The 22,113-nt window shown below is 48.2% G+C and overlaps 1 protein-coding gene across 2 annotated transcripts in view; it reads right to left on the bottom strand.

Annotated features, from left to right (window-relative positions):
• CAPN7 (calpain 7) overlaps window positions 1–22,113 on the bottom strand; it is a 71,380-nt gene that overhangs the window by 3,644 nt on the left and 45,623 nt on the right. For both annotated transcript variants that reach the window (XM_085892375.1, XM_085892374.1), the window contains exons 15-20: window positions 20,174–20,309; window positions 19,883–19,958; window positions 17,604–17,749; window positions 17,436–17,498; window positions 17,076–17,206; window positions 746–838 (exon numbers count right to left, since the gene is read on the bottom strand). In XM_085892375.1, coding sequence (XP_085748501.1) covers window positions 746–838; window positions 17,076–17,206; window positions 17,436–17,498; window positions 17,604–17,749; window positions 19,883–19,958; window positions 20,174–20,309 — 645 coding nt within the window. The remainder of the gene's footprint in view (window positions 1–745; window positions 839–17,075; window positions 17,207–17,435; window positions 17,499–17,603; window positions 17,750–19,882; window positions 19,959–20,173; window positions 20,310–22,113) is intronic.

Here is a 22,113-nt window from a genome sequence, read left to right as displayed (position 1 = left end):
CAGCGAGGGAGCCTCGTGAGTGAGTGGAGGAGGCCAATGGTCCGACCATGTGCTTCGTGGTTGCAGCAGATTGATAGGCATCTCAAGGAGATGGGAATGGGCCAGGCATCTGCCTGGCGGATGGCCAGACAGAGACCCCTGGAGTACCGGCGGAAAGTGGACGCAGCAAACATGTTCCCATTCCTGACCTGTGCGTGTACTTCTTTAGTTGACTAAGACAATAAAAAGTGTGGAAAACGGGCTAGTAGTCATGCTTCACCAAAATTATTCTGCCCAAGAGTATGGCTTTCCAAAATTGTAACTCATTATCCAGGAAATAATCCCTCTTTTGATGCATCTGCTTTTGGTTGTTTGCCAGTAACCAGGGTAGGGATTTTCAAATGGGTGCTAAAAATGTGGAGCCAATCAGGCCTGGGGGAGGCCATGCTACGAGACAGAGCAGTCGAAGCTGGAACAACAGAGCTGTACAAAGACGAATGATTCAAGGTGAACCAAATAACGAGTAGAAGACCTTCTCACAATCAACATTCAATCCAATAGTCTCTCTGGAATGTGTTCTGAGAAAGCCTTATGTTGGTTAAGTTTTAAATTTCTTTACGTTGACGTTTTGATCATAATAATGAAGCTACCTCGCTAAAAGACGTTTCTGGTGTGCAGTGCTGGGTCAATTAAGTTCCACACTCACTCAGCTTTGTACTACCAATAGTGTGTGCTCACTCAACCCACCTCTTCCCATAAACCGTACCTGTAGTTTCCAGACGTTTTCTTTTCAAAAGGTTCAAGGCCTGCTTCCCCCTCACTGCTCACAGTCACCATTTCAAAACCGACACTGAATTGCCTAGAGGTATAAAAAAAAAATAATAATAATTAAACAGTGCCACAGAAATTGCACCCAAGTCCATGAATCAACAACGAAATAATTTGTAGAACACCTCACCCCAAGCAGTGTTCAACTATATACTTCAATTTAAATAAAGTGATTTTAAAGGTCGTGATAAAAAAATTCCGGAAGTTTACTGCCAGTCATGCAGTCTTACACACCACCTTGTACAACATCTCCAGGTACTGCAAAACTGGAGGTTTTTGGAACTGGTAAGAAGGTGATTTGTGTTCTGCAGTGTTCAAGTCTATATTTCAATTTAAATAAAATAAATATTTCAAAGGTTGTATGAAAAATTAATCCCGGAAGTTGACTGCCATTGTCGCAGTCTTTTACAGGTTACATTAGTTATTCGTGCCTGTTGTACATGTCCTTTATGATGTCCTAAGAAATAGTAAGTTTCATGCTTGGAATGATTTTCAATTTTGTTTTACTGTCAGATAGGCAGAGAAGTTAATTTTTTTTTTATCCATTTTCTATTTTTATTCATGTTCAAAATATAACACTCAATTGGAATCAAGTTGTTCCTCGATCATAAACGTGTGTGTGTGTGTGTGTGTGTGTGTGCGCGCGCACACCATTGCTTTCTTGTAATAGACATTTGCAACTTGCAATTTACAGCTGTAAATAATAGGGTAGGAAAAGCAACTGCAGTAAACCCTCCGTATTCGCGAGTTCCACGTATTCACGCATCGGTAAATATGTACCGATTCCTAATTCGCGACCCATCGACCTCGAGTATTCATGAATTTGCAAGCACCCACCACCCTGCCCCCACGTCATCCTCTCACCCACTGAACCGCCAAAGTGAATGTGCGAGTGTGTCAATAGTAGGCACGAATCATCTTTTTGACTTCCCCTCCAACACCAGCAACATCGTCATCACATCATAAAAGTAACTAAAAACACATTGTACTGCAATTTATTTAGTTTAATTATTGTACTTAAACATTTACATTGATCCCCTATGGTAACAATCTGGCCCAGGAACATAACCCCGTTTTCCCCATTAAACCAAGGTATTGGTATTTGTGAATTCTGCGTTTGTGAGGATTTCCAGGAACGTAACCCTCACAAATATGGAGGGCTGTGTGTATTTTGATTGTGCCTTTATCAGGGCTGAGGTGAGTGAGTTAAAAAACCAAAAACAGATGCAATTTGAACTAGCAGTTGCATGATGAAAAAGCAGAGTGGGGGGGGGGGGTGCATAATGAACATCAGACAGAATACGTTCTCTTCCTGATAAAGGAAGAAAAGAAAAACCACACATCTGCTCTATCGTTTGCCATTTAATGTGCAAAACCATTATCCGAACAAAAAACTTACCTTCATTAGTTCAAAATTATCTTCAATTCTCAAGTGACGGCTTTTTCTCAGGTCTATGCGCAACTTTCAAAGTGACGTATGAATGCTAAACCGAGGCCTTTTGCACATGCGCCGTTTCTGTGTCTACACTGATTCGGATCGGCTCGCCGAGCACTTTTAACCTGCCATTACTCGGGTGAAATCTATGATTCAAAGAGTCTTTTAAACACAACTTTCAGCATTCGATGAAAAATTGGCAATCTAAAAATGGTTAACCATGAGTGTCGTGTTCCTGAATTAAAATCGGACTCACGGAAATACGACAAATATCCATGAGATGCTGATTTAGTATCATTTCCTGGTAATACAATTCGTGGCCACAGCGAATATATATACATACATATATATTGTTGTCGATTTCCACCGCGTTCGGCGTGCGGACGACTGCTTCAGCCAAATCGCGGTAGCGCGCCCACCGAAGGCCGCAATCCAGTCGTGGCTTTCCGGACCAACCCTGGAAACCAGCCACAGATGCCTTAACGCACCATAAACTAGTCAATACTCTGTCCACGCGCTACAGGGTCAATCGCCGAATTGTCGATCTACCTAACTATTCGCGCAGACAAAAAATACCGAGAGTTTATACCTCTACGGGACTCGTACAGAAACGAGCCGCTTAAGTGTGCTCGTTCCGTGTGCGAAGCCAAGCGGTTTTAAATCGCCAAGTGCCGTCGGACCAGATTTTCACTTTTATCGGCCTTAATGGCCAGTTAACATCCTGAGCGCGCCGTGGCAGTCAATGGCAGAAAATGACGCAACGAGCAGGTGAACATTTGAACAATGGGCATTTATTTATAGCAGGCAAGCAATAGGGGGCTTAGGGAAAAAGACAAGAGGAAAGCCTACACCTGAGTTCTATATTTCTATACGAGCACGGACTTATGGCAGTTCTACTTAATGGAAGACAAAGGGCCACAGACTTTCACGTAAAAACCCAAGGAAAGAAACGGGCTCGTAAGCCTTTAATGTACTCAGAGCCGGGATGACCGGAAGGCTCCGAGAGGCTGGGCCGGCTACCTGGCCGCCCCTTGGTGGCGGCTCGGTGGTCTTCGGTTCAGCGACCCTTGGTGTCTCCATCTCGCTGGCCCGTAGCCAACGCGGCGGCAGCTCGAATGGCGACTTGGTCGGTCGGGGGCCTGGCGGCGTGCCCGACTCTCCACGCTCCGCTCTCCTCGACGACTCTTGGGCTTGGTTGGTCAGGGCCTGGCGGCGCGTCTGACTCTCCATGCTCCGCTCTCCTCGACGGGCTCCAACGGGCTGCCCTCCACCAACGACTCACTTCTCCAACCAACGACCAACGAACCGCCAACGATCTACTCTCTCGGCGTCCCAACGCGCCTTTTTATAGCTCTAGGGGGTGAAGCCGCTTTAGGTTTCTTCACCCAAAGCCCGCGCTGCCCCCTTTCACCCTTGAACCTTCACCCCAGGCTGGCTCCGGGCCCTTTCACCTTTGATTGGCCAGTTCCCTTCAAGGCAGAACTCATTTTGATCAGATTATGCTAATCAGCCATTCCACCGCTGACTGCACACGGACGTTCTGATTGGCTGGCTTTTTCCAAGGCAAAGCTCATTTTGATCCGATTATGCTAATCAGCCACGGAATGGCTGACTGCACATGGAGGGTGGAATGTGGCCTCTATGGCGCGGCGTGTCTGCGACAACGGCACTTTGCCGCTGTTGCTGAGCGGGGGGGGGGGGGGGAGGGCATAATGGTGTCACAATGTTGATGGCTTTGTGGTGGAGATGGCGTGGTTGTAGAGTTTGTTATTGAGGAGATGTTGTTTGTTTAAAATAAAAGACAGGAAAAGAATAACGGCGAACTCAAAGATTCACAGCCAGGCACACGAACAATTCCCTTTACACACCGGTGGGGGAACCTCACCTGAAACACATACTTATCGAAATAACTGATCTCTGGGGAACCTGAATGGTGTTCTGTGAATTTCCACCACCGTAACAATATACATACATACATACATATATATATATATATATATATATATATATATATATATATATATATATATATATATATATATATATATATATATACATACATACATACATACATATATATATATATATATATACATACATACATACATACATACATACATACATACATACATACATACATACATATATATATATATATATATATATATATATATATATATATATATAAATGTGTGTGTATATCTGTATTAATATTTTGGCACACCTCTTTTTTTTGTTCCACTATCAGATTTTTGTTACTGCATGAAATGAAACAAGCTTTGACATATATAGTAATGATATTATTGTCTTCCTTCAGAGGCCCCTCAAAATTCGTTTTGATGATTATGGTAGTGAAACAGTTCAAAAACTCCATTTGCAAAATGGGAGGAATTATTGCACAAAAAAGAAATTAAAATGTTTCCCATTATTTAGAGGACCACAAGATGAGTTCGGCTCATAGAATCACGTTCCATTTGGGGAGAAAACAGTTGAGTTCATACCCGACGAATTTGCACTTTCCATGTGCCGTAGTTTCTTCACAAAACCATGACTTTCTGACTTAGTACAAAGTATTTCTTTGCTTTTTTTATACATGGTTGCCGATTTGAAATTTTCATCGACCGATACCCGCTGCCCAGCCAGACCAACTGCCAACAAAGTATCGCCCGGTCAGTTACGGTTAAACCCAAAATCATGATCATCGTTTTAGTGTGGAGGTGAGTATTGACAGTGTACTTGGGTCTTTTCCGGGTGGGTGCGGGATTGAGCACGTGCACATAAAAATCTGGCAACCCAACTTGAATTGAACAACAATGGCCGCTTGATCCTTGAAATTTGAACCGACAGAAATAGCCTTCGAGCCTTCATCAGTGCTTCAGTGAGCCTTGAGTCTACCGCTTCGTAAACCGTCTCACAAGTAAGAGTTCGATCGTGATGGCAGATACCAATAAGAACAAGGAATATGAAGACTCCTCAAGTCACTCCTCTGATGAAAATTCTGTTGCAAGCTTCCCCCCCCCCCCCCAAGTCCAAGCCCTAGCCTTGATCCTAGCAGTGATATTGAACATCCTCATAAATCAATGGATAAAAATGATATAATATATTGTTGAAAATACATTCATGCTATCTGTCCTTTACCATATGTTGCCAGCGACGGGCACCTTTACTAGTGTGGTGTATTGGCATACGTGGGCAAGGCATAATGCGGGGAGCGTTGTGGAGTGGTTTTGGTAGTCACGTGTCCGCAAGGCATATAGGTGTTCGCGCCGCTTGAGGCGGGTGGGTAGTCTACAGTGGTGCACATCCGGATACGCAATAAACAGAGTAACGGCAACCCTCACGACTCGACGTGCCTCACTGCTCACCGGACACCACACTGACGACGAGTCTGTTTCGGATTGACGTGTGCAGAGTGCCTGGTTTCCTCGGTATTCACTTGGAGTCGTTGACGGAGCAATTGGATTGTGAGGCACACGGAGCGCCAGGGAAATCAGCGCAGCTAGCGCGGTTCGAGTTCGATCACCTGGCGAGGAGCCCAGGGAAGCGCATCGCGAGTTTCGCCACACAGGTGAGGAATCTCGCCGGCGCCTGCACGTCAGCGTGGTTCAAATTCACGTCGAGTGAACGGCTGGGCTCGGAGATCGTTTTATTTCTGATTTTCAAGCCTTGGGAAAGGTTTCTGCAATGCCACGGCTCAAAGACGAGGACATTAAGTTCAACTCAGAAGCGGCGTCGGCTGTCGCACAGACTCTGAGAGATGTCCGGAGCCTCGATGGCCAGTGCGCGGCAGGTGATCCAGAGGTCCGCGCAGTGTACCAAGCGTCCACGGCCGCACGCACTGTCTTCGGTGCGGGTCGTGACCGAACATTGCAACGCAGTCAGTCGGAGGGCGGTCTGAACACTCAGGGACGTCTACGGTGTGTGTGCTGAGTGTCATTGGCCATCATAACGGTCATGAATGGCGGCGTGCAAAGCGACCCCTACGTCCCAGGTCGAGACCTACTGCCGGTAAGATGTTTTGTGCATGGCGTACACTTTTACGCCCCGGGTCGTGTCCTGCAGCCTGGGCATAGCGATCCCGGCGGCCCGGAGCAGGAGATGCTGCCGATGTTGAACCTGTTTTCAATTGGTCCGAAAGTGACAAGACCAATGACAGTGGAGGTCAAGATGATCGGGGCACTGATCGTGTTTCGAGTTGAGACCGGAGCGGCGGTGTCGATCATGAGCGAGCGCACCGCTCGTGCACTCCCCGGTCTACGTCTTTTCAGGTCTACCCTTGCATTGCACACGTATACCGGTGAAGTGCTACCAGCGGTTGGCAGGGCACACGTCTTGGTCGCCCATCAAGATCAGCGGGTCGCACTCTCACGGTTCGTGGTGCGAGGGGAGGGGTTCGCCCTTTTGGGTCGGAGCGGGTTGGCCCGCATTCAACTCGACTGGATGGCGCCAGCCGGTGGCCTTGGACGGCCCAGCACGGGGCAGGAGGAGAAGGTTCCTGTTTCGGAGTTCGTACCTCCAGGTGCACCTGTGCCTCCTTCGGGGCACGTACCTCCGTTTGGGCCCGGGCTTCCCTCGAGACCCGAGGGCGAGGTTCCAGCGGCAGGAGCCGCGGCGATGCAACATGGGTTTCCGGTCATTGATTCCTGCGACTACGACATACGGTTCCGGAGCAACGGGGGCCACGCCAGCTGCGACGGGCTCTCGCGCTTCCGCTGCGCTCATGACACAGTGCACACCCGTGTCGTTCAGGCAATTTCAACGGGGGATTGGAGCGAGCCGGTCGCATTCAAGAAGTTCGCGGAACACAAACATCGACGGTGGCCTCTGCGACGTTTAGATGGAGACCGGCAAGCAAGTCGTCTCAACGTCGTGGCAACCAAGAGGCGTACGTGCAATGTGGTTCATAAATTGCTTATTGTTGTGCATTTGATTCTCGCAGCACGAATGATTCAGCTTGGCGTTGTTAAAGCAAATGCCGACAGTCCGCGTGTGAGCATAATGTGTTTGGTTGAGATCGATCGATATGATGACCAATATGATCAATATGATGACCAATATGATCAATATGATGTGAATAACTTGCGGACGATCGTTGCGAATAAAGAGGTCTTTCTGATCTCCGGCTTCGAGGACAGTCCGCGGTTCGCTGCCATCTCATGTGTTGGATTTATACTGAGGGAACGCGCTGTACGTGAAGGGAAGTTTGCATCTGCGCGGACGATGTTCTTGCTGTTTTATAACATGGCTGTGGGTGCAGTGTACGCTGATCGTCCGTGTGGACGTGCGTTGAAGTCTCGGCGGGAGTTGCTGCAGCCTAGGCGGTCGGTGGCAGGGGCGGTGTCGCGTCCGGGGCTGATGCGCGGTTTTGGTGTGGGATGGCTGGTAATAGATCCGGCTGATTGCCTGGTTTGACTTGCACGTGGGACTCCGGCGCTGTTCAGCGTCACCCCTCCCGTTACTCTCGCGCGGGGGCCGGGCCGTTATCTTCCCAAGGCCACCCTCCCCGCTGCTCCACGCCAGCGATGGCGCCCTCATATCTGGTGGATTCAGCGTGTTTACCTGTTTCTGTCCGTGGGGGACGGGCAAGCTTGTCTGCCGGGGCGTGAGAGGTTCAACGATTCATGTCACATCGACCTCGACGGATGGCGTGTAAGCATAGGCGCCTGGGGCGCTTCTGCTGCATAGTGATACTGTGCTCCCTGACTTGCTTCTGTATATCTTTAAAACGGCCATGGTTATTGTGGTCTGCAGGCATCATTGGGTTTGTCGTGCGACTCAGTACTCGAGCACCTGTCCACTGCATTTGGGTTTCAACTCGCTCGCACCAACGCGATATGTGTTGTGATGGGGATAGAGAGCTGAATTGTGGGCCAGATTATATCGACGGCATTATTGTGACAGGTTGTGCAGATGAAGCCCATTTTTCTTTTGTGCCGTAGTATGTTTTGCCTATTATGCTTATCATTATAATTGTCATTTTATAATCATGTTTTTAGGAGGGAGGAATGTGGTGTATTGGCATAGGTGGGCAAGGCACAATGCGGGGAGCGTTGTGGGAGCGTGGAGGAGTGGTTTTGGTAGTCACGTGTCCGCAAGGCATATAGGTGTTCGCGCCGCTTGAGGCGGGTGGTTAGTCTACAGTGGTGCACATCCGGATACGCAATAAACAGAGTTACGGCAACCCTCATGACTCTACGTGCCTCACTGCACACCGGACACCACAACTAGTATAAATATATATATATATATATATATATATATATATATATATATATATATATATATATATATATATATATATATATACATATATATACACATACATATGCTAGACAACCCATGAACCCGTTGACAGCGGTTGATGGAAAAAAAAATCATTTCAAGAAAAAAAAAAAAAGATAGCTCTGGTGAACTATACCGCTGAGGTTGTTTGCATTGATCAAATTCTCCCGAAGAGTGCTTGACTGAATCGGGAATTGATTTTTTAATATTTTTTTGCTTGCAGATTTGAACGAAACTTGATACTGCACACCGCAGGCGAATGGTAAATAAGCTGGCCCTAAAATTTTTGCGCTATCGTGTACCGTTTTGGCTGTATTTCGGGAACATATATATATATATATATATATATATATATATATATATATATATATATATATGATGATGATGATGAGAGTTTTAGTAATACTAGTACGTGCCCGTAAAAAAAAATATATATATAATTTAATAAATAAATATTCAAACCGCAAGCAACAAACGACAACCACACAGGCTGTTTCTTCGCTCTCGCGCGCCCGTACGTGCATGGTGCGGAAGTTCGCATATTATTCGCAGTTACGATAATTCACAATTTAGTTTTTGTGCTGTGTCACGTGATTGGGTTTTCGTATATCATGCCTCGCCCGCTAGGGGTGGTGAGACTGTGCTTCTGGTCGCGCAATAAAGCGGAGTAGATGGTGGCCCGCGTGCTTCTTGCGTCCCACCGAACCTAGTACACACTAGTTGGCTGACGAGGATGGGTGCATACGAACTTATGCCCGTTTTCGACGGGGACAACTTCGAATTGTTTTCGGAGCAATTGGAATGCTATTTCCACGCGAACGATGTGGTCGACGAGAGCAAGCAGAAGTCGATCTTGCTCGCTTCGCTTTCGCCGGAGAATTATCGGCTGCTGGGTGGTTTAGTGGCACCGAACAGGCCCCGGGATGACGGGCTGGCGTTTCGGGACATTGTGGAGAAAATGAAAGCACACATGGCGGTTGAGCAGACTCGCGGGGATGTTCGAGCCACCACCGGCCACGCGGGGTCGCGAGCACCCCGGGACGCGCGCACGACCTTCGATGCGGGTCGGACGTCGCCGCGCGGCCACGCGTGGTGACCCCGCGGACATGCTTGGGATGTGGAGGTCGACACCTGCGCCGTGCATGCCCGTATAAAGGCAACGTGTGTTTGAATTGTCACAAGGTGGGTCATTTGGCGCGTGTGTGCCGTGGGGCGTCGGCCACCGTTAAAGTCGTGGACGGCGATGTGCGACGCGACTCGGGGCGGAACCAGCGGCCGTTGTTGAGCCTGTGTTCAGTTGGCCCGACGACGGCGCGCCCGATGACGGTGGAAGTCGAAGTGAACGAAACGCCGATCACGTTCCAGGTCGATACGGGAGCAGCAGTGTCGCTCATCGGCGAACAGACCGCGCGTAGACTCAACGGCTTGAAGCTTATCAGGTCAAACCTCGCGCTGTTCACGTACACCCGCGAGAAGATAACGCCAGTCGGGATGGCAGACGTGTCTGTGCGGTACCAAGGCCAGGTCGCCACGCTTCGGGTGTACGTCGTACGGGGGAGGGGGCCGTCTCTCCTCGGCCGAGATTGGATGACCCGCATCAGGCTAGACTAGGCCGCAATTCACCTTGTGCAACCTGTGCCGAGCCAGTGGGAGGATCAGTTGGAGGAGATTCTTCAAAGACATCAAGGGTTGTTTAGAGACGACCTTGGAAAACTCAAGGGCATGGAGGCGAAACTCTTCTTGAAGGAGGGGGTGGTTCCACGGTTTTGTAAACCGCGTCCGGTGCCGTATGCCCTGCGGGACAAGGTCAAGGGTGAACTGGATAGGCTAGAGGCCTGTGGAGTGATCGAACGGGTGTCATGCTCGGATTGGGCCACCCCGGTTGTCACGGTGCTGAAACGGAATGGGGACGTCCGATTGTGCGGGGACTTCAAATCCACAGTTAACCCGGGGCTCAGCGTGGAGCAATATCCATTGCCGTCAATCGATGAAATATATGCGCGATTGGCGGGGAGTCAATACTTCACGAAGCTAGACCTGCGTGATGCATATTTTCACCTGCTGATGGATCCCGGGAGTAGCGAGCTTTTAACAATCAACACGTGTCAAGGACTCTATCGATATACCCGACTCTGTTTTGGGATTGCTTCGGCCCCAGCTTTGTGGCAGAAAGCTATGGATCAGGTTTGCATGGGCCTGCCCGCTCAGACCTACCTGGACGATGTACTCATTGCGGGAAAAACGGCAGACGAGCATCTGGCGAACATTGCCCGAGTGCTGACGAAGCTAGAAGCGTGCGGCCTGCGCTTAAACAGGGACAAGTGCGCGTTCTTCAAGCAGCGCTTGGAATACCTCGGGCACATCATCACGCCGGAGGGGCTGTTGAAAGGTCCTCGGAAGGTGGAGGCGATTCAGCGCATGCCACCGCCTCGCGACAAGACGCAGCTGCGCTCATTCATTGGCATGACCCAGTATTACCAAAGGTTCGTGCGCGGGCTCAGCTCACAACTTGCGCCGTTGACGCGGTTGCTCAAGAAGGACGAGCGCTGGGTTTGGGGGCCTGCACACCAGGCGTCGTTCGACCGCGTCAAGCGGCTGCTCACAGAGGATACGGTCCTCGTGCACTACGAGCCTGCGTGTCCGCTCCTATTGGCATGCGACAGCTCTGCATATGGCAACGGGGCAGTGCTCTCCCACAGGATGGACGATGGTTCCGAGCGGCCTGTTTGTTTTGCATCCCGGACCCTGTCCACAGCAGAGCGCGGATATGCCCAGATTGAGCGGGAGGCTCTCAGCCTCGTCTGGGGTGTGCGGAGGTTTCATCAATATCTGCTGGGGCGGCATTTCACTTTACAGACGGATCACAAACCGCTTCAATTCATCCTGAGACCCGAACGCGGGGTGCCGGTGGTAGCAGCCGCGCGAATACAGCGGTGGTGTCTGTTTCTGGGTGCTTACGATTATGATATTCAGTTCCGAAGCACCGAGAAGCATGCTAACTGTGACGGGCTCTCATGCTTGCCGTGTGCGGAGGGTCCAGCTGCGTCCGAGTTGGGCGACCGGGTCGATGTGTTCGCGCTGGACCAGGTCAAAAGCGGGCCGGTCACGGCCAGGCAGGTTGCGGTGGAGTCGGCTCGTGATCCGGTGCTTGCCCGTGTCGTCCAGGCGATTTCTACGGGGAATTGGAGCGATCTGCCTTCGACACCGGCATTTCAACCTTTCACGTCACGCGCAGCGGAGCTGTTGTTGGTCCAACGGTGCATAATGTGGGGAATGAGGACCGTGATTCCACCGAGGTTCAGGCAGCGGTGTTTGGAAGAACTGCATGTCAGTCACCTGGGCATCGTGAAGACCAAGAGTCTTGCTCGTAGCCTGTTGTGGTGGCCGGGGTTGGACAAAGACATCGAGCAGTTGGTTAAGCGTTGCGCCACGTGCCAGACAGATGCTGATAACCTGCGTCGAGCTTCGGGTCTCTGGCCTGTGCCAGACCGAGCTTGGCAGAGGGTCCATGTAGATTTTGCAGGACCGGTTAATGGCAAGATGTTTTTGATTGTGATTGATGCATTCTCTAAATGGCCGGAGGTTGTCGTAATGCAGCATACTTTAGCAAACATTACAGTAGAGAAGCTGCGGACGATCTTTGCTAATAAAGGGTTGCCGGAGATCCTGGTCTCTGATAATGGTCCGCAGTTCATCGCGGGTGTATTTGATGAGTTTATGCGCCAGAATGGTATTCGACATTTAAGGTCCGCACCGTATCATCCTGAGACGAATGGCCAAGCTGAGTCGTTTGTCAAGATGTTGAAGCGGGCTTTGCGCAGGGGGGGTGTTGCACCTGTGCAAGCGGTAGTCGATGCCTTTTTGCTCCATTACAGGAACGCAGTTCATCCTGTCACGGGTGATTCGCCTGCCATTCGTCTCTATGGACGGGCTTTGCGGTCCAGGCTGGATTTGCTGCGACCTGGAGGGTCGGGGAGTGGGGCAATGTCGCGTCCGACGCGGCTGCGCAGCTTCGAGGTGGGGCAGCGGGTGATGGTACGCGATTATTTCCACGGTTCCAAATGGGTGCCGGCGGTGGTCTCTGTGGTGCTAGGGCCGGCGAATTGCATGGTGCGGACTGATGGTGGGGATGTGTGGAAGCGGCACGTGGACCAGATGCATGATCGCTGTTCAGCGTCACCCCCCCCCCACACCTCCCCGAGCCGAACGTTGCAGGGCCCCCACCGGTAGTCTCGCCGGCACCTGACGTTGTATCGCCGGGACTGGCTGGGCCGGCGCCGAGGGGGTCTTCCCCTGATGCCGTCCTACCCGGGGACGTCGAGCAGGCTGGGCAGTCAGGGGTAGCTGGTGTTGCGGAAAGTGCGAGTCCGGCGAGGGTGTCACCTCGACCGAGCCGGGAGGCATCTGAGCCTGGACTGTCTGGTGGCGCTCCCCGTCCGAGGCGGGTCAGGGTGCGGCCGCGGTACTTGGAGGATTATGAGTGTTGATGGGTTTCCGATGGTCATGTTGTGATTATCCATTCGTTATGTGACGGGTCATTTTACGGGGGGAGGAGTGTGCTGTGTCACGTGATTGGGTTTTCGTATATCATGCCTCGCCCGCTAGGGGTGGTAAGACTGTGCTTCTGGTCGCGCAATAAAGCGGAGTAGATGGTGGCCCGTGTGCTTCTTGCGTCCCACCGCACCTAGTACACACTAGTTTTAATACCCATTTATTCAATTAGCACCAATGTATTTTGCCTTTTCGCAATGTCATTGCAAGGAAAAACAAAAAGAGAAGACAAGAGAGAAAAAAATTACTTCCTGGTTCGGAGCATACCAGCACTCTGATGTTACCGAAATTTATGCACCGTCTCATATGAAAACGATCATAACTTGCGGCATTGTGTTTATCCATAAATGCGCATAAGAAATCGAGAAATTATTAGAATACACGAAGTCATCACTCTCCAGAAGTCTGTACGTTGTAACCCGTAATGGGGAACGCGGCTGAGCTTCCCTTCCCCATCGGCCACGCCCACGAAACAACGTGTCTTGTCATTGGTTTGGTAAATAAATGGCCATAACTTGGGAACCACTTGTCCGATTAATATCACACCTTGAAAAGGCACATCCTCAGGTCCCCAGCAATATACCTGGCAAGTTTCAATTAGATCGGACCAGCGGTTGTCGAGAAACAGCGGTCACAGACACACACACACAGATTGCTGGAATTATAGATAGATATAACTAACAAACACACACACACACACACACACACACACACACACACACACACACACACACACACACACACACACACCCAACTTTTAGCAATAGGTGCAGAAATCTAGTTCAATTTTTCTTGTGGCCCCAAAACCAAAACAATATATTTATAACAGCCCTCTCAGCTCCAGTAACTCCCACCACCAAACATGATCAATAGTAAGCATCATCAATTTTAACTTACCCTGTATATGCACAAGCCACGGATATGTCCTTCTCATCGGTGTAAAGGAGCACCTAATCCAGATAAACAGTCCATTTACTAGCAGCGATCCGTCAGGGGTTTGTGTAGCAAACGCCTGTCCACTTGGGCCTTGCACTGGTCCAAATGGTCGAGAGTTTGCAATACAAGCCGCTGCCCGTTCGAGCTGAGAAAGTTCTCCAAGTATTTGTTGTGCAGAGGCACAGCCCTTTCTTTCAAATACTTTTCCAAGTATTTTTACCTAATTTCAGAAGCTCGGTGAGCCATTGTAAGTAACGATCTGTATCCACCGCAGACAATATACTTTATGATGCCCTGGACGCCGGCATTTTCTGGGGTTTTTACGCACGCACACTGAGCATTCTAGGGTGGAATACGTCATTTTGAAAGGCGCATGTTGTCCGTTGCCTTTCCATTCATATCCGAAGAAGGCCGTTCACATGAAATACGCGAACCACATGATAAATTTGTTTACAGTGCAGAAGTTACCGCTCAGACAACAACCACACTAAGATAGCAAGCATTGTACCCTCGTTTCAAGGAAACTTCAAGAAGAATGAACCTCTTGCAACCTGCAATCCAGGCAGGAATTTGAAATTTGTTTAAAGTACTGGGCTGCTGATGATAAGCTCACCGACTCTTTGTGAAGGGCACTGTGGGATCTTTTTAAAAAAATTCACCAACTGATGCTGGGAGACTCCTACCCAGTTGAACATCCATCCAAGGGGCGGAACGTACATCGACGAATCACCCTGCATGAAAGTTTATAGCTGGGTCATGATTCTAACCTCGGCTCGATGGCTCAGAGGTGAATATGCATACCTCTAAGCCACTTATCATTATCCATAGTTAAATGTCCCTCTCTGTTTTTCATTTTCAAATACAAACCACTGTTTCAACTGTAATCTTTGTCATTCTTTTTTAAACAATGCCAGATTATTCTTTCCATCTTTGTTATGCAGTTTTGGAATACTGCGATAATGCAACCAAAAAGTTCTGACACGATCTCAGTACAAATCTGGAGAAAGACAGAGAGACACGGACATGGAGAAAGAGAAAGACAAAGAGAAAGAGAGAGAGAGAGAGAAAGAGAGGGACAGAGAGAGAAAGAGAGGGACAGAGAGGGACAGAGAGAGAAAGAGAGGGACAGAGAGAGAAATAGAGGGACAGAGAGAGAAATAGAGGGACAGAGAGAGAAATAGAGGGACAGAGAGAGGCAGAGACAGAGAGAGGCAGAGACAGAGAGAGGCAGAGACAGAGAGAGGCAGAGACAGAGAGAGGCAGAGACAGAGAGAGGCAGAGACAGAGAGAGGCAGAGACAGAGAGAGGCAGAGACAGAGAGAGGCAGAGACAGAGAGAGGCAGAGACAGAGAGAGGCAGAGACAGAGAGAGGCAGAGACAGAGAGAGGCAGAGACAGAGAGAGGCAGAGACAGAGAGAGGCAGAGACAGAGAGAGGCAGAGACAGAGAGAGGCAGAGACAGAGAGAGGCAGAGACAGAGAGAGGCAGAGACAGAGAGAGGCAGAGACAGAGAGGCAGAGACAGAGAGAGGCAGAGAGACAGAGAGAGGCAGAGAGACAGAGAGACAGAGAGGCAGAGAGGCAGAGACAGAGAGGCAGAGACAGAGAGGCAGAGACAGAGAGGCAGAGACAGAGAGGCAGAGACAGAGAGGCAGAGACAGAGAGGCAGAGACAGAGAGGCAGAGACAGAGAGGCAGAGACAGAGAGGCAGAGACAGAGAGACAGAGAGACAGAGAGACAGAGACAGAGAGAGACAGAGAGGCAGAGAGGGAGATAGACAGACAGAAACAGAGAGAGACAGAGAGGCAGAGAGGCAGAGAGACAGACAGAAACAGAGAGAGACAGAGAGGCAAAGAGGCAGAGAGACAGAGAGAAACAGAGAGGGAGAGAGACAGAGAGGGAGAGAGACAGAGAGGGAGAGAGACAGAGAGGCAGAGACAGAGAGGCAGAGACAGAGAGGCAGAGACAGAGAGGCAGAGACAGAGAGGCAGAGACAGAGAGGCAGAGACAGAGAGGGAGAGAGACAGAGAGGGAGAGAGACAGAGAGGGAGAGAGACAGAGAGGCAGAGACAGAGAGGCAGAGACAGAGAGGCAGAGACAGAGAGGCAGAGACAGAGAGGCAGAGACAGAGAGGCAGAGACAGAGAGGCAGAGACAGAGAGGCAGAGACAGAGAGGCAGAGACAGAGAGGCAGAGACAGAGAGGCAGAGACAGAGAGGCAGAGACAGAGAGGCAGAGACAGAGAGGCAGAGACAGAGAGGCAGAGACAGAGAGAGGCAGAGACAGAGAGAGGCAGAGACAGAGAGAGGCAGAGACAGAGAGAGGCAGAGACAGAGAGAGGCAGAGACAGAGAGAGGCAGAGACAGAGAGAGGCAGAGACAGAGAGAGGCAGAGACAGAGAGAGGCAGAGACAGAGAGGCAGAGAGACAGAGAGGCAGAGAGACAGAGAGGCAGAGAGGCAGAGACAGAGAGGCAGAGACAGAGAGGCAGAGACAGAGAGGCAGAGACAGAGAGGCAGAGACAGAGAGGCAGAGACAGAGAGGCAGAGACAGAGAGGCAGAGACAGAGAGGCAGAGACAGAGAGGCAGAGACGCAGAGACAGAGACAGAGAGGTAGAGACAGAGACAGAGAGGTAGAGACAGAGAGGCAGAGACAGAGAGACAGAAACAGAGAGACAGAGAGACAGAGACAGAAACAGAGACAGAAACAGAGAGACAGAAACAGAGAGACAGAGAGACAGAGAGGCAGAGAGACAGAGAGAGACAGAGAGACAGACAGAAACAGAGAGAGACAGAGAGGGAGAGAGAGACAGAGACAGAGACAGAGAGAGACAGAGAGAGACTACATTTTCTATTTTTCTTGTAACTCAGGATCCATTGGGTATCGTCCGTTCTAAAATGCAACCCCAATCTCCTGCGGCTGTACTTCTTTCAACTCTTATATGGCACCGATGTAACCACCCTATACAAGTACATATAATCTGCATCGGATGCAATTGACCCATATACCTACACAGCAAACACAACAAAGTTACATGTGCAAAAATAAAAATTATGCAATTGACTACCTTGGTCCTCGAACCTCAACGAGCAGAGGTCCAGCCCTTGTCAGACACAACTGGTATATGGGATTGAAACTATAAGTGTCACGGTAGTTGGTGCAGCCTCCAGCACTCTTGCCTTTCCATTCCCCTTTCACCTGGCAAGACAGACAGCTCAAATTGACCTCAGAGTACGAGCAAGTGAAATGCATATATTCTCAGAGGTCAACTTGTACAATCGCATTTGGAATCACACATCGGACATTTTGTTTGCAATTTCCTACTCGCAGTACATTGCTGTGCATTGCAACATTTCGTAGCCTACAAAACCATTGACATCAATCTTTCAGCTTTTGCATGCCGCACAACCACAAAAATGAAACTCACCCGTTGGTAATTGGAGTACGGGTGAGGGATTTTTGATAGTGTGAACTTGCGTGACCCATACACCTACACAGCAAACACAACAAAGTTACATGTGCAGAAATAAAAAAATAAAAATCACAATGGATGAGTGCAATGAAGAAAAGAAACTGGTCACTTTCACTTGCTTACTCTCAGGGTGTAGCTGATGGTGTCATACTTCTCATACTGTGACACGACCAGTGTGTATAAGTGTGTTCCAGGCTCCTTGAGGTTCAGCTTGGTAAGGTAATGTGGACTGTTGATACGAATGCCATCAATGTGTGGTGGGGGGTCGTCTATGCACAACACGTACATGTGCAAACACGATCCAACATACCTTTTCAACCCGTAAAAATAAATAAATGGCAAATTGATACAATATATGGATGTACTAAAGTGGTTTCACACACAACAAGGTACTAATACTATACTAAACTAGAACAGCACGCCTCAAGTGCAAAGTCTCACCTTGCACATTCATTCTGAACAAAAATACCGTTTTTAACTGAATACGCGACTATTATGGCCCATAGAACCACATCGTCCATGCATTCTAGTATGTCACATGGTTTCTTGGCATGGGTTATGAACATCATGAATTTAATCACTCACTCACATCGGGTCATAAATCAGATAAATGAGGTTTCAAATTTTTTGGATAAGGATTTCAATTCAACAAATTATGGCTGGAATACCATTTCACCGATGTCATTTTTAGCACCCGATATGACCCATGGGAGTTGATGACATAGGCCCAAGTTTTTATTCGTTGTCGTTGAGTGGTTTTGGAGAAAATGATGTCCAAATTTTTTTCCTTTAATCCAATACAGCTGCTATACCATGTGACCGATGACGTCAGAGTTAGCAATAAAATATTTTCCATGAGGAGTCGCTCCTATGTTTAAAGTTTCGCATCGATCAGAAAAGTGTTTGCAGAGAAAAACATTTTAAAGCGAAAATATATAGGCGCGCGCGTGCGCACACACACACACACACACACACACACACACACACACACACACACACACACACACACACACACACACACACACACACACTTGTCTTGCATCCCCTCCAGGGCAAGACTAATAAAGTGTTTTTTTTATTCCTCAGACAAACAAAATGGGCATTTATATCTGAAAGTACTTTTTCTTTTTTGTTCACAGAATACCTATTGATACACCCAGACCATGAAGCCTGTAAGCTGTGCAGCACATGTAGAGTGGTGGGTGGTTAGTAGAGGGGACGAACGCAGGAGTAATATTCATAACTGAAGGTACCATCTCGTATAGCTGCTCAATAAGAAAGGCTCAAGCCTGACATTTCATCTGGGACTGCACAAGCATCATAACCCTGGTATTAAGGGAGCATCATGTTACTGGAGGACTAATGACTTAACAAACCCACATATACATGTGATGATTGCCATAATCAAATGTCTATCAAGCCAAATCAAGACCATTTGATTGTCCATGTTGTGAAAGATTTGGCAACCACTGGTAACTCAATAAAACAAAACATTGTGAACTTTGAACCCTGAACTCCTTGGACTTTCGGCTCTCCCACAATCGGCTCTCTGGAGAAGAAAAAAAACAGCCGCTCGGTTAAATGGAGGTTAGAATAGCAGCGAGTAAACCGACCGCTCAGGTATATGGAGGTTTGAATAGCAGCTGGTAAACCATCCGCTACCCCCCCCCCCACACACCCCCAAGTTTTTTTTTAAAAAGTTATTCCTGATTCACAAACCATGTTAATTAAAACTTCTCTAAACCGCTGGAAATTCCAAAAAAATAGCAGGGGTCAGGAAAGCACTTTCACTGTGACACTTGTTCGGGGGAAAAAATCGCAACTCGCCTGCCTGCCCCTTCCCCCCCCCCACTCCCACAATAGGGGGGGGGGGGGTTGTCTGTGACCTGGCCCTGTGTGCTACTCACATGGATGAAAAGTTTGGTGGAGATCGAGCCAGCCATTGTGTTTTATTTTTCTACAATTTTCAGACGTATACACCCACAGAGAATTGCCATATTTAATATATTGGAGTAGGATTGCTATTACCAATACTCTCATTCATTTTGTGGGTGTGTCCATCTGTCCCTGTCTGTCGAACCTGCCTACCTACTTTCAGTGGTAAACCTTGTCATTTATATTTTCCATGAAACTTAAAAATCATTCCACCAGCCTGAGAAAAAGAAATGCAATAAAATTCAATTCAATCAAATAAGAAAAGTGATGAAGAGTAGTCATATCGTTAACCATTACAGAGTTAGCAAATCGAGTCAAAAATCGGTCCCCCACCTCCATCCCCATTCCCCCCAAATTAAGCATTCATTTGCAAAAAAACGAAAACAAACAGACAGAATCATAATGAAACGGCAAAAAAAAACAAAATAAATCATACACAGACAACACAGATTAAGTTCCAAACTCACACGGATAATAAATCTTTTTTCCATTTGTTTTGTAGACCACGAGAGTGAAAAACACCTTGTTTTCTGCAAAATCGTCCTGATAAGAAAAACATGAAAAAATAGGGACAACTAACTGAGTATTTGGTAAGAAACTGTATCAATCCCTTGCATGTTCTGGTCAAGCAAGGTATGGAATGAAACGCTTTTGAAAGAGATCTTGATAAATCTGATGTCACACTGAAAAAAAAAATCTGAAATTGTATACATTTCGCACAGTGTGCTACAACATATCCTCTCTCAGTGCCACCTTACCTTTTCCGTGATGTGCCTGGTGAGCAACACCCACACTGCGGTACCGCCGATAGGCACGGTCACCTCCAAGCGGTACTGCGGGGTGTTGCTCAGGCTGTAGGCATCACGAGTGGGACCCTCAGCTGAACTCCATTCACTATGGGGAGGTAAGTGTTGGGAAGTACAACAAAGGGTGCTGTAATTAGTCATTCACAGTCATTAATATCCTTTTCACTCATGCCCTTTTCATGCAGCACGAGAACCAAGCCGATGGTCAAACATATTCCAGGCTTATCAGTGCTGGAAAACCAGTGACTTTATGCGTCTGTTGGTCCCCAATTTAAATTAATGCAAAGTCGATGGCGTACCATCGCAAATCCCCACGCTTCCCACCTGAATTGAAGTTGAAAGATGGCAAAACGTTCCACCAGGAAAGACCCAGCATCAAATGCTGTGAAAAAAAATCTTCTGTTTTGACCCCTGGGCCCTTAAGTCCCCACCCCCTGGGTATGAACTGGGGGTCAAATCCAAAAACATCGTTACATATTTCATGCATTCCCCAATATTGATTGCTGATACAAAGTTTAATTAAAAACGTTTCAAAATTTGCCAGAAATTGCACTTTTAGGTATTTGACCTTTTGACCCTGTTCCACCAGGGGACGGGGCCATAAATTGTACTGCTGTCACACCTTCTTGCCATGTGGTGATCATGACCACAAAGTTTGGTGAATTTCTGCACAACCATTAAGGAGGAGATAGCATGATGGACGGACAGACAAACAGAGCCGATTACATTATCCTCCCATTGTTTTCTCAAAAAGCGTAGAGATTTTTATTTTTTTGGTATACATAGTTGAGGCTCGTGGAAGAGCTAGCACACTGAAATCAGGACATAAAAGACAAAAACAGAATGCAAAACATACAAGCATGAAGAAGGAAACTCCAATGAGGACAAACTGGAATATTAAGAGGGATTTTGATGGGGTTAACACACGTAAAAACGATCATTGTTTTCGATTGGGGACAATCTGAGATGATGGTCACCAGCTGTCTTTAAGACCTGGAGGGGAGAATGAGATTGAAGAGGATAGGCAAGTTGATTCCACAGGTGGAGGGGGGGGGAGAGGAACAAATGGGTAGATATGAGCAGTGATCTTGGATTTACATTGTTTTACCAGAAGAGGGTTGATTGTGGACCATGTGAGCCCTGAAGAAACTTGGGGGGGGGGGTAACTAAGCATGGAAAGAGCAGAAGGTGCAAGAACAGAAAGGAGGCAGAAGAAGATAGAGAGACCACCGACCTGTCTGCGATGGCAAAGTGATAGACCCAAAGGAGATTCCAATAATCCTGAAGGCCCTGGTATCTCCCACATCAAGCTGAGCAAGATGTGAGGCAGGGAGGCCAGCCCAGAGGGGAGAGCAGTACTCCATCCAGCTGTGGATGAAGGCCTTGTCGGTGGGTAGGAGTTCAAGTGTGCTAACGAAGGACTTTGTACAACAGAAGATAGATACCCAGTTGGTGGCTGGCTTTGGAAGCCAACATTGAAATGTGGTTTGCCCAAGGAAGATAATGACTGATAGTGAGACCCAAGAATTTGTTTAGCATGACCCAGGAGTTTGAACGACTGAACCTCAAGAGAATTGTTAAGAAAGTAGATGGGGGAGTTTTCCAGATGGTCCTTTCGGGGAGAGATATAGCTGGATTTGTCAGGATTGAGGTCCCCTTCCATCCCTTCCCCATTCCATGAGGATCATCAGAAACCAAATTGGTGTTCTGAGATGAGGTGGTTGGAGAAAAGGAAGGTTTTCATATCAACTGCAATGATGGATTCCATGACCTTGCTCAAGATTGGAAGTATGCCGATAGGTATGTTGTTAATGGGATCAGTTTTTGCACCTTTTTTACGCAGTGCAGTGATATTGGTGGATTTCCAAGCAGACGGAAGATGGCCTAGCGCA

The sequence above is a fragment of the Eptatretus burgeri genome, chromosome 8 (assembly GCF_056783735.1).
Source record: "Eptatretus burgeri isolate ZD-2024b chromosome 8, Ebu_testis_v1, whole genome shotgun sequence".
NCBI classification, from domain to species: domain Eukaryota; kingdom Metazoa; phylum Chordata; class Myxini; order Myxiniformes; family Myxinidae; genus Eptatretus; species Eptatretus burgeri.
This window is presented reverse-complemented; position numbering and strand designations above follow the sequence as displayed.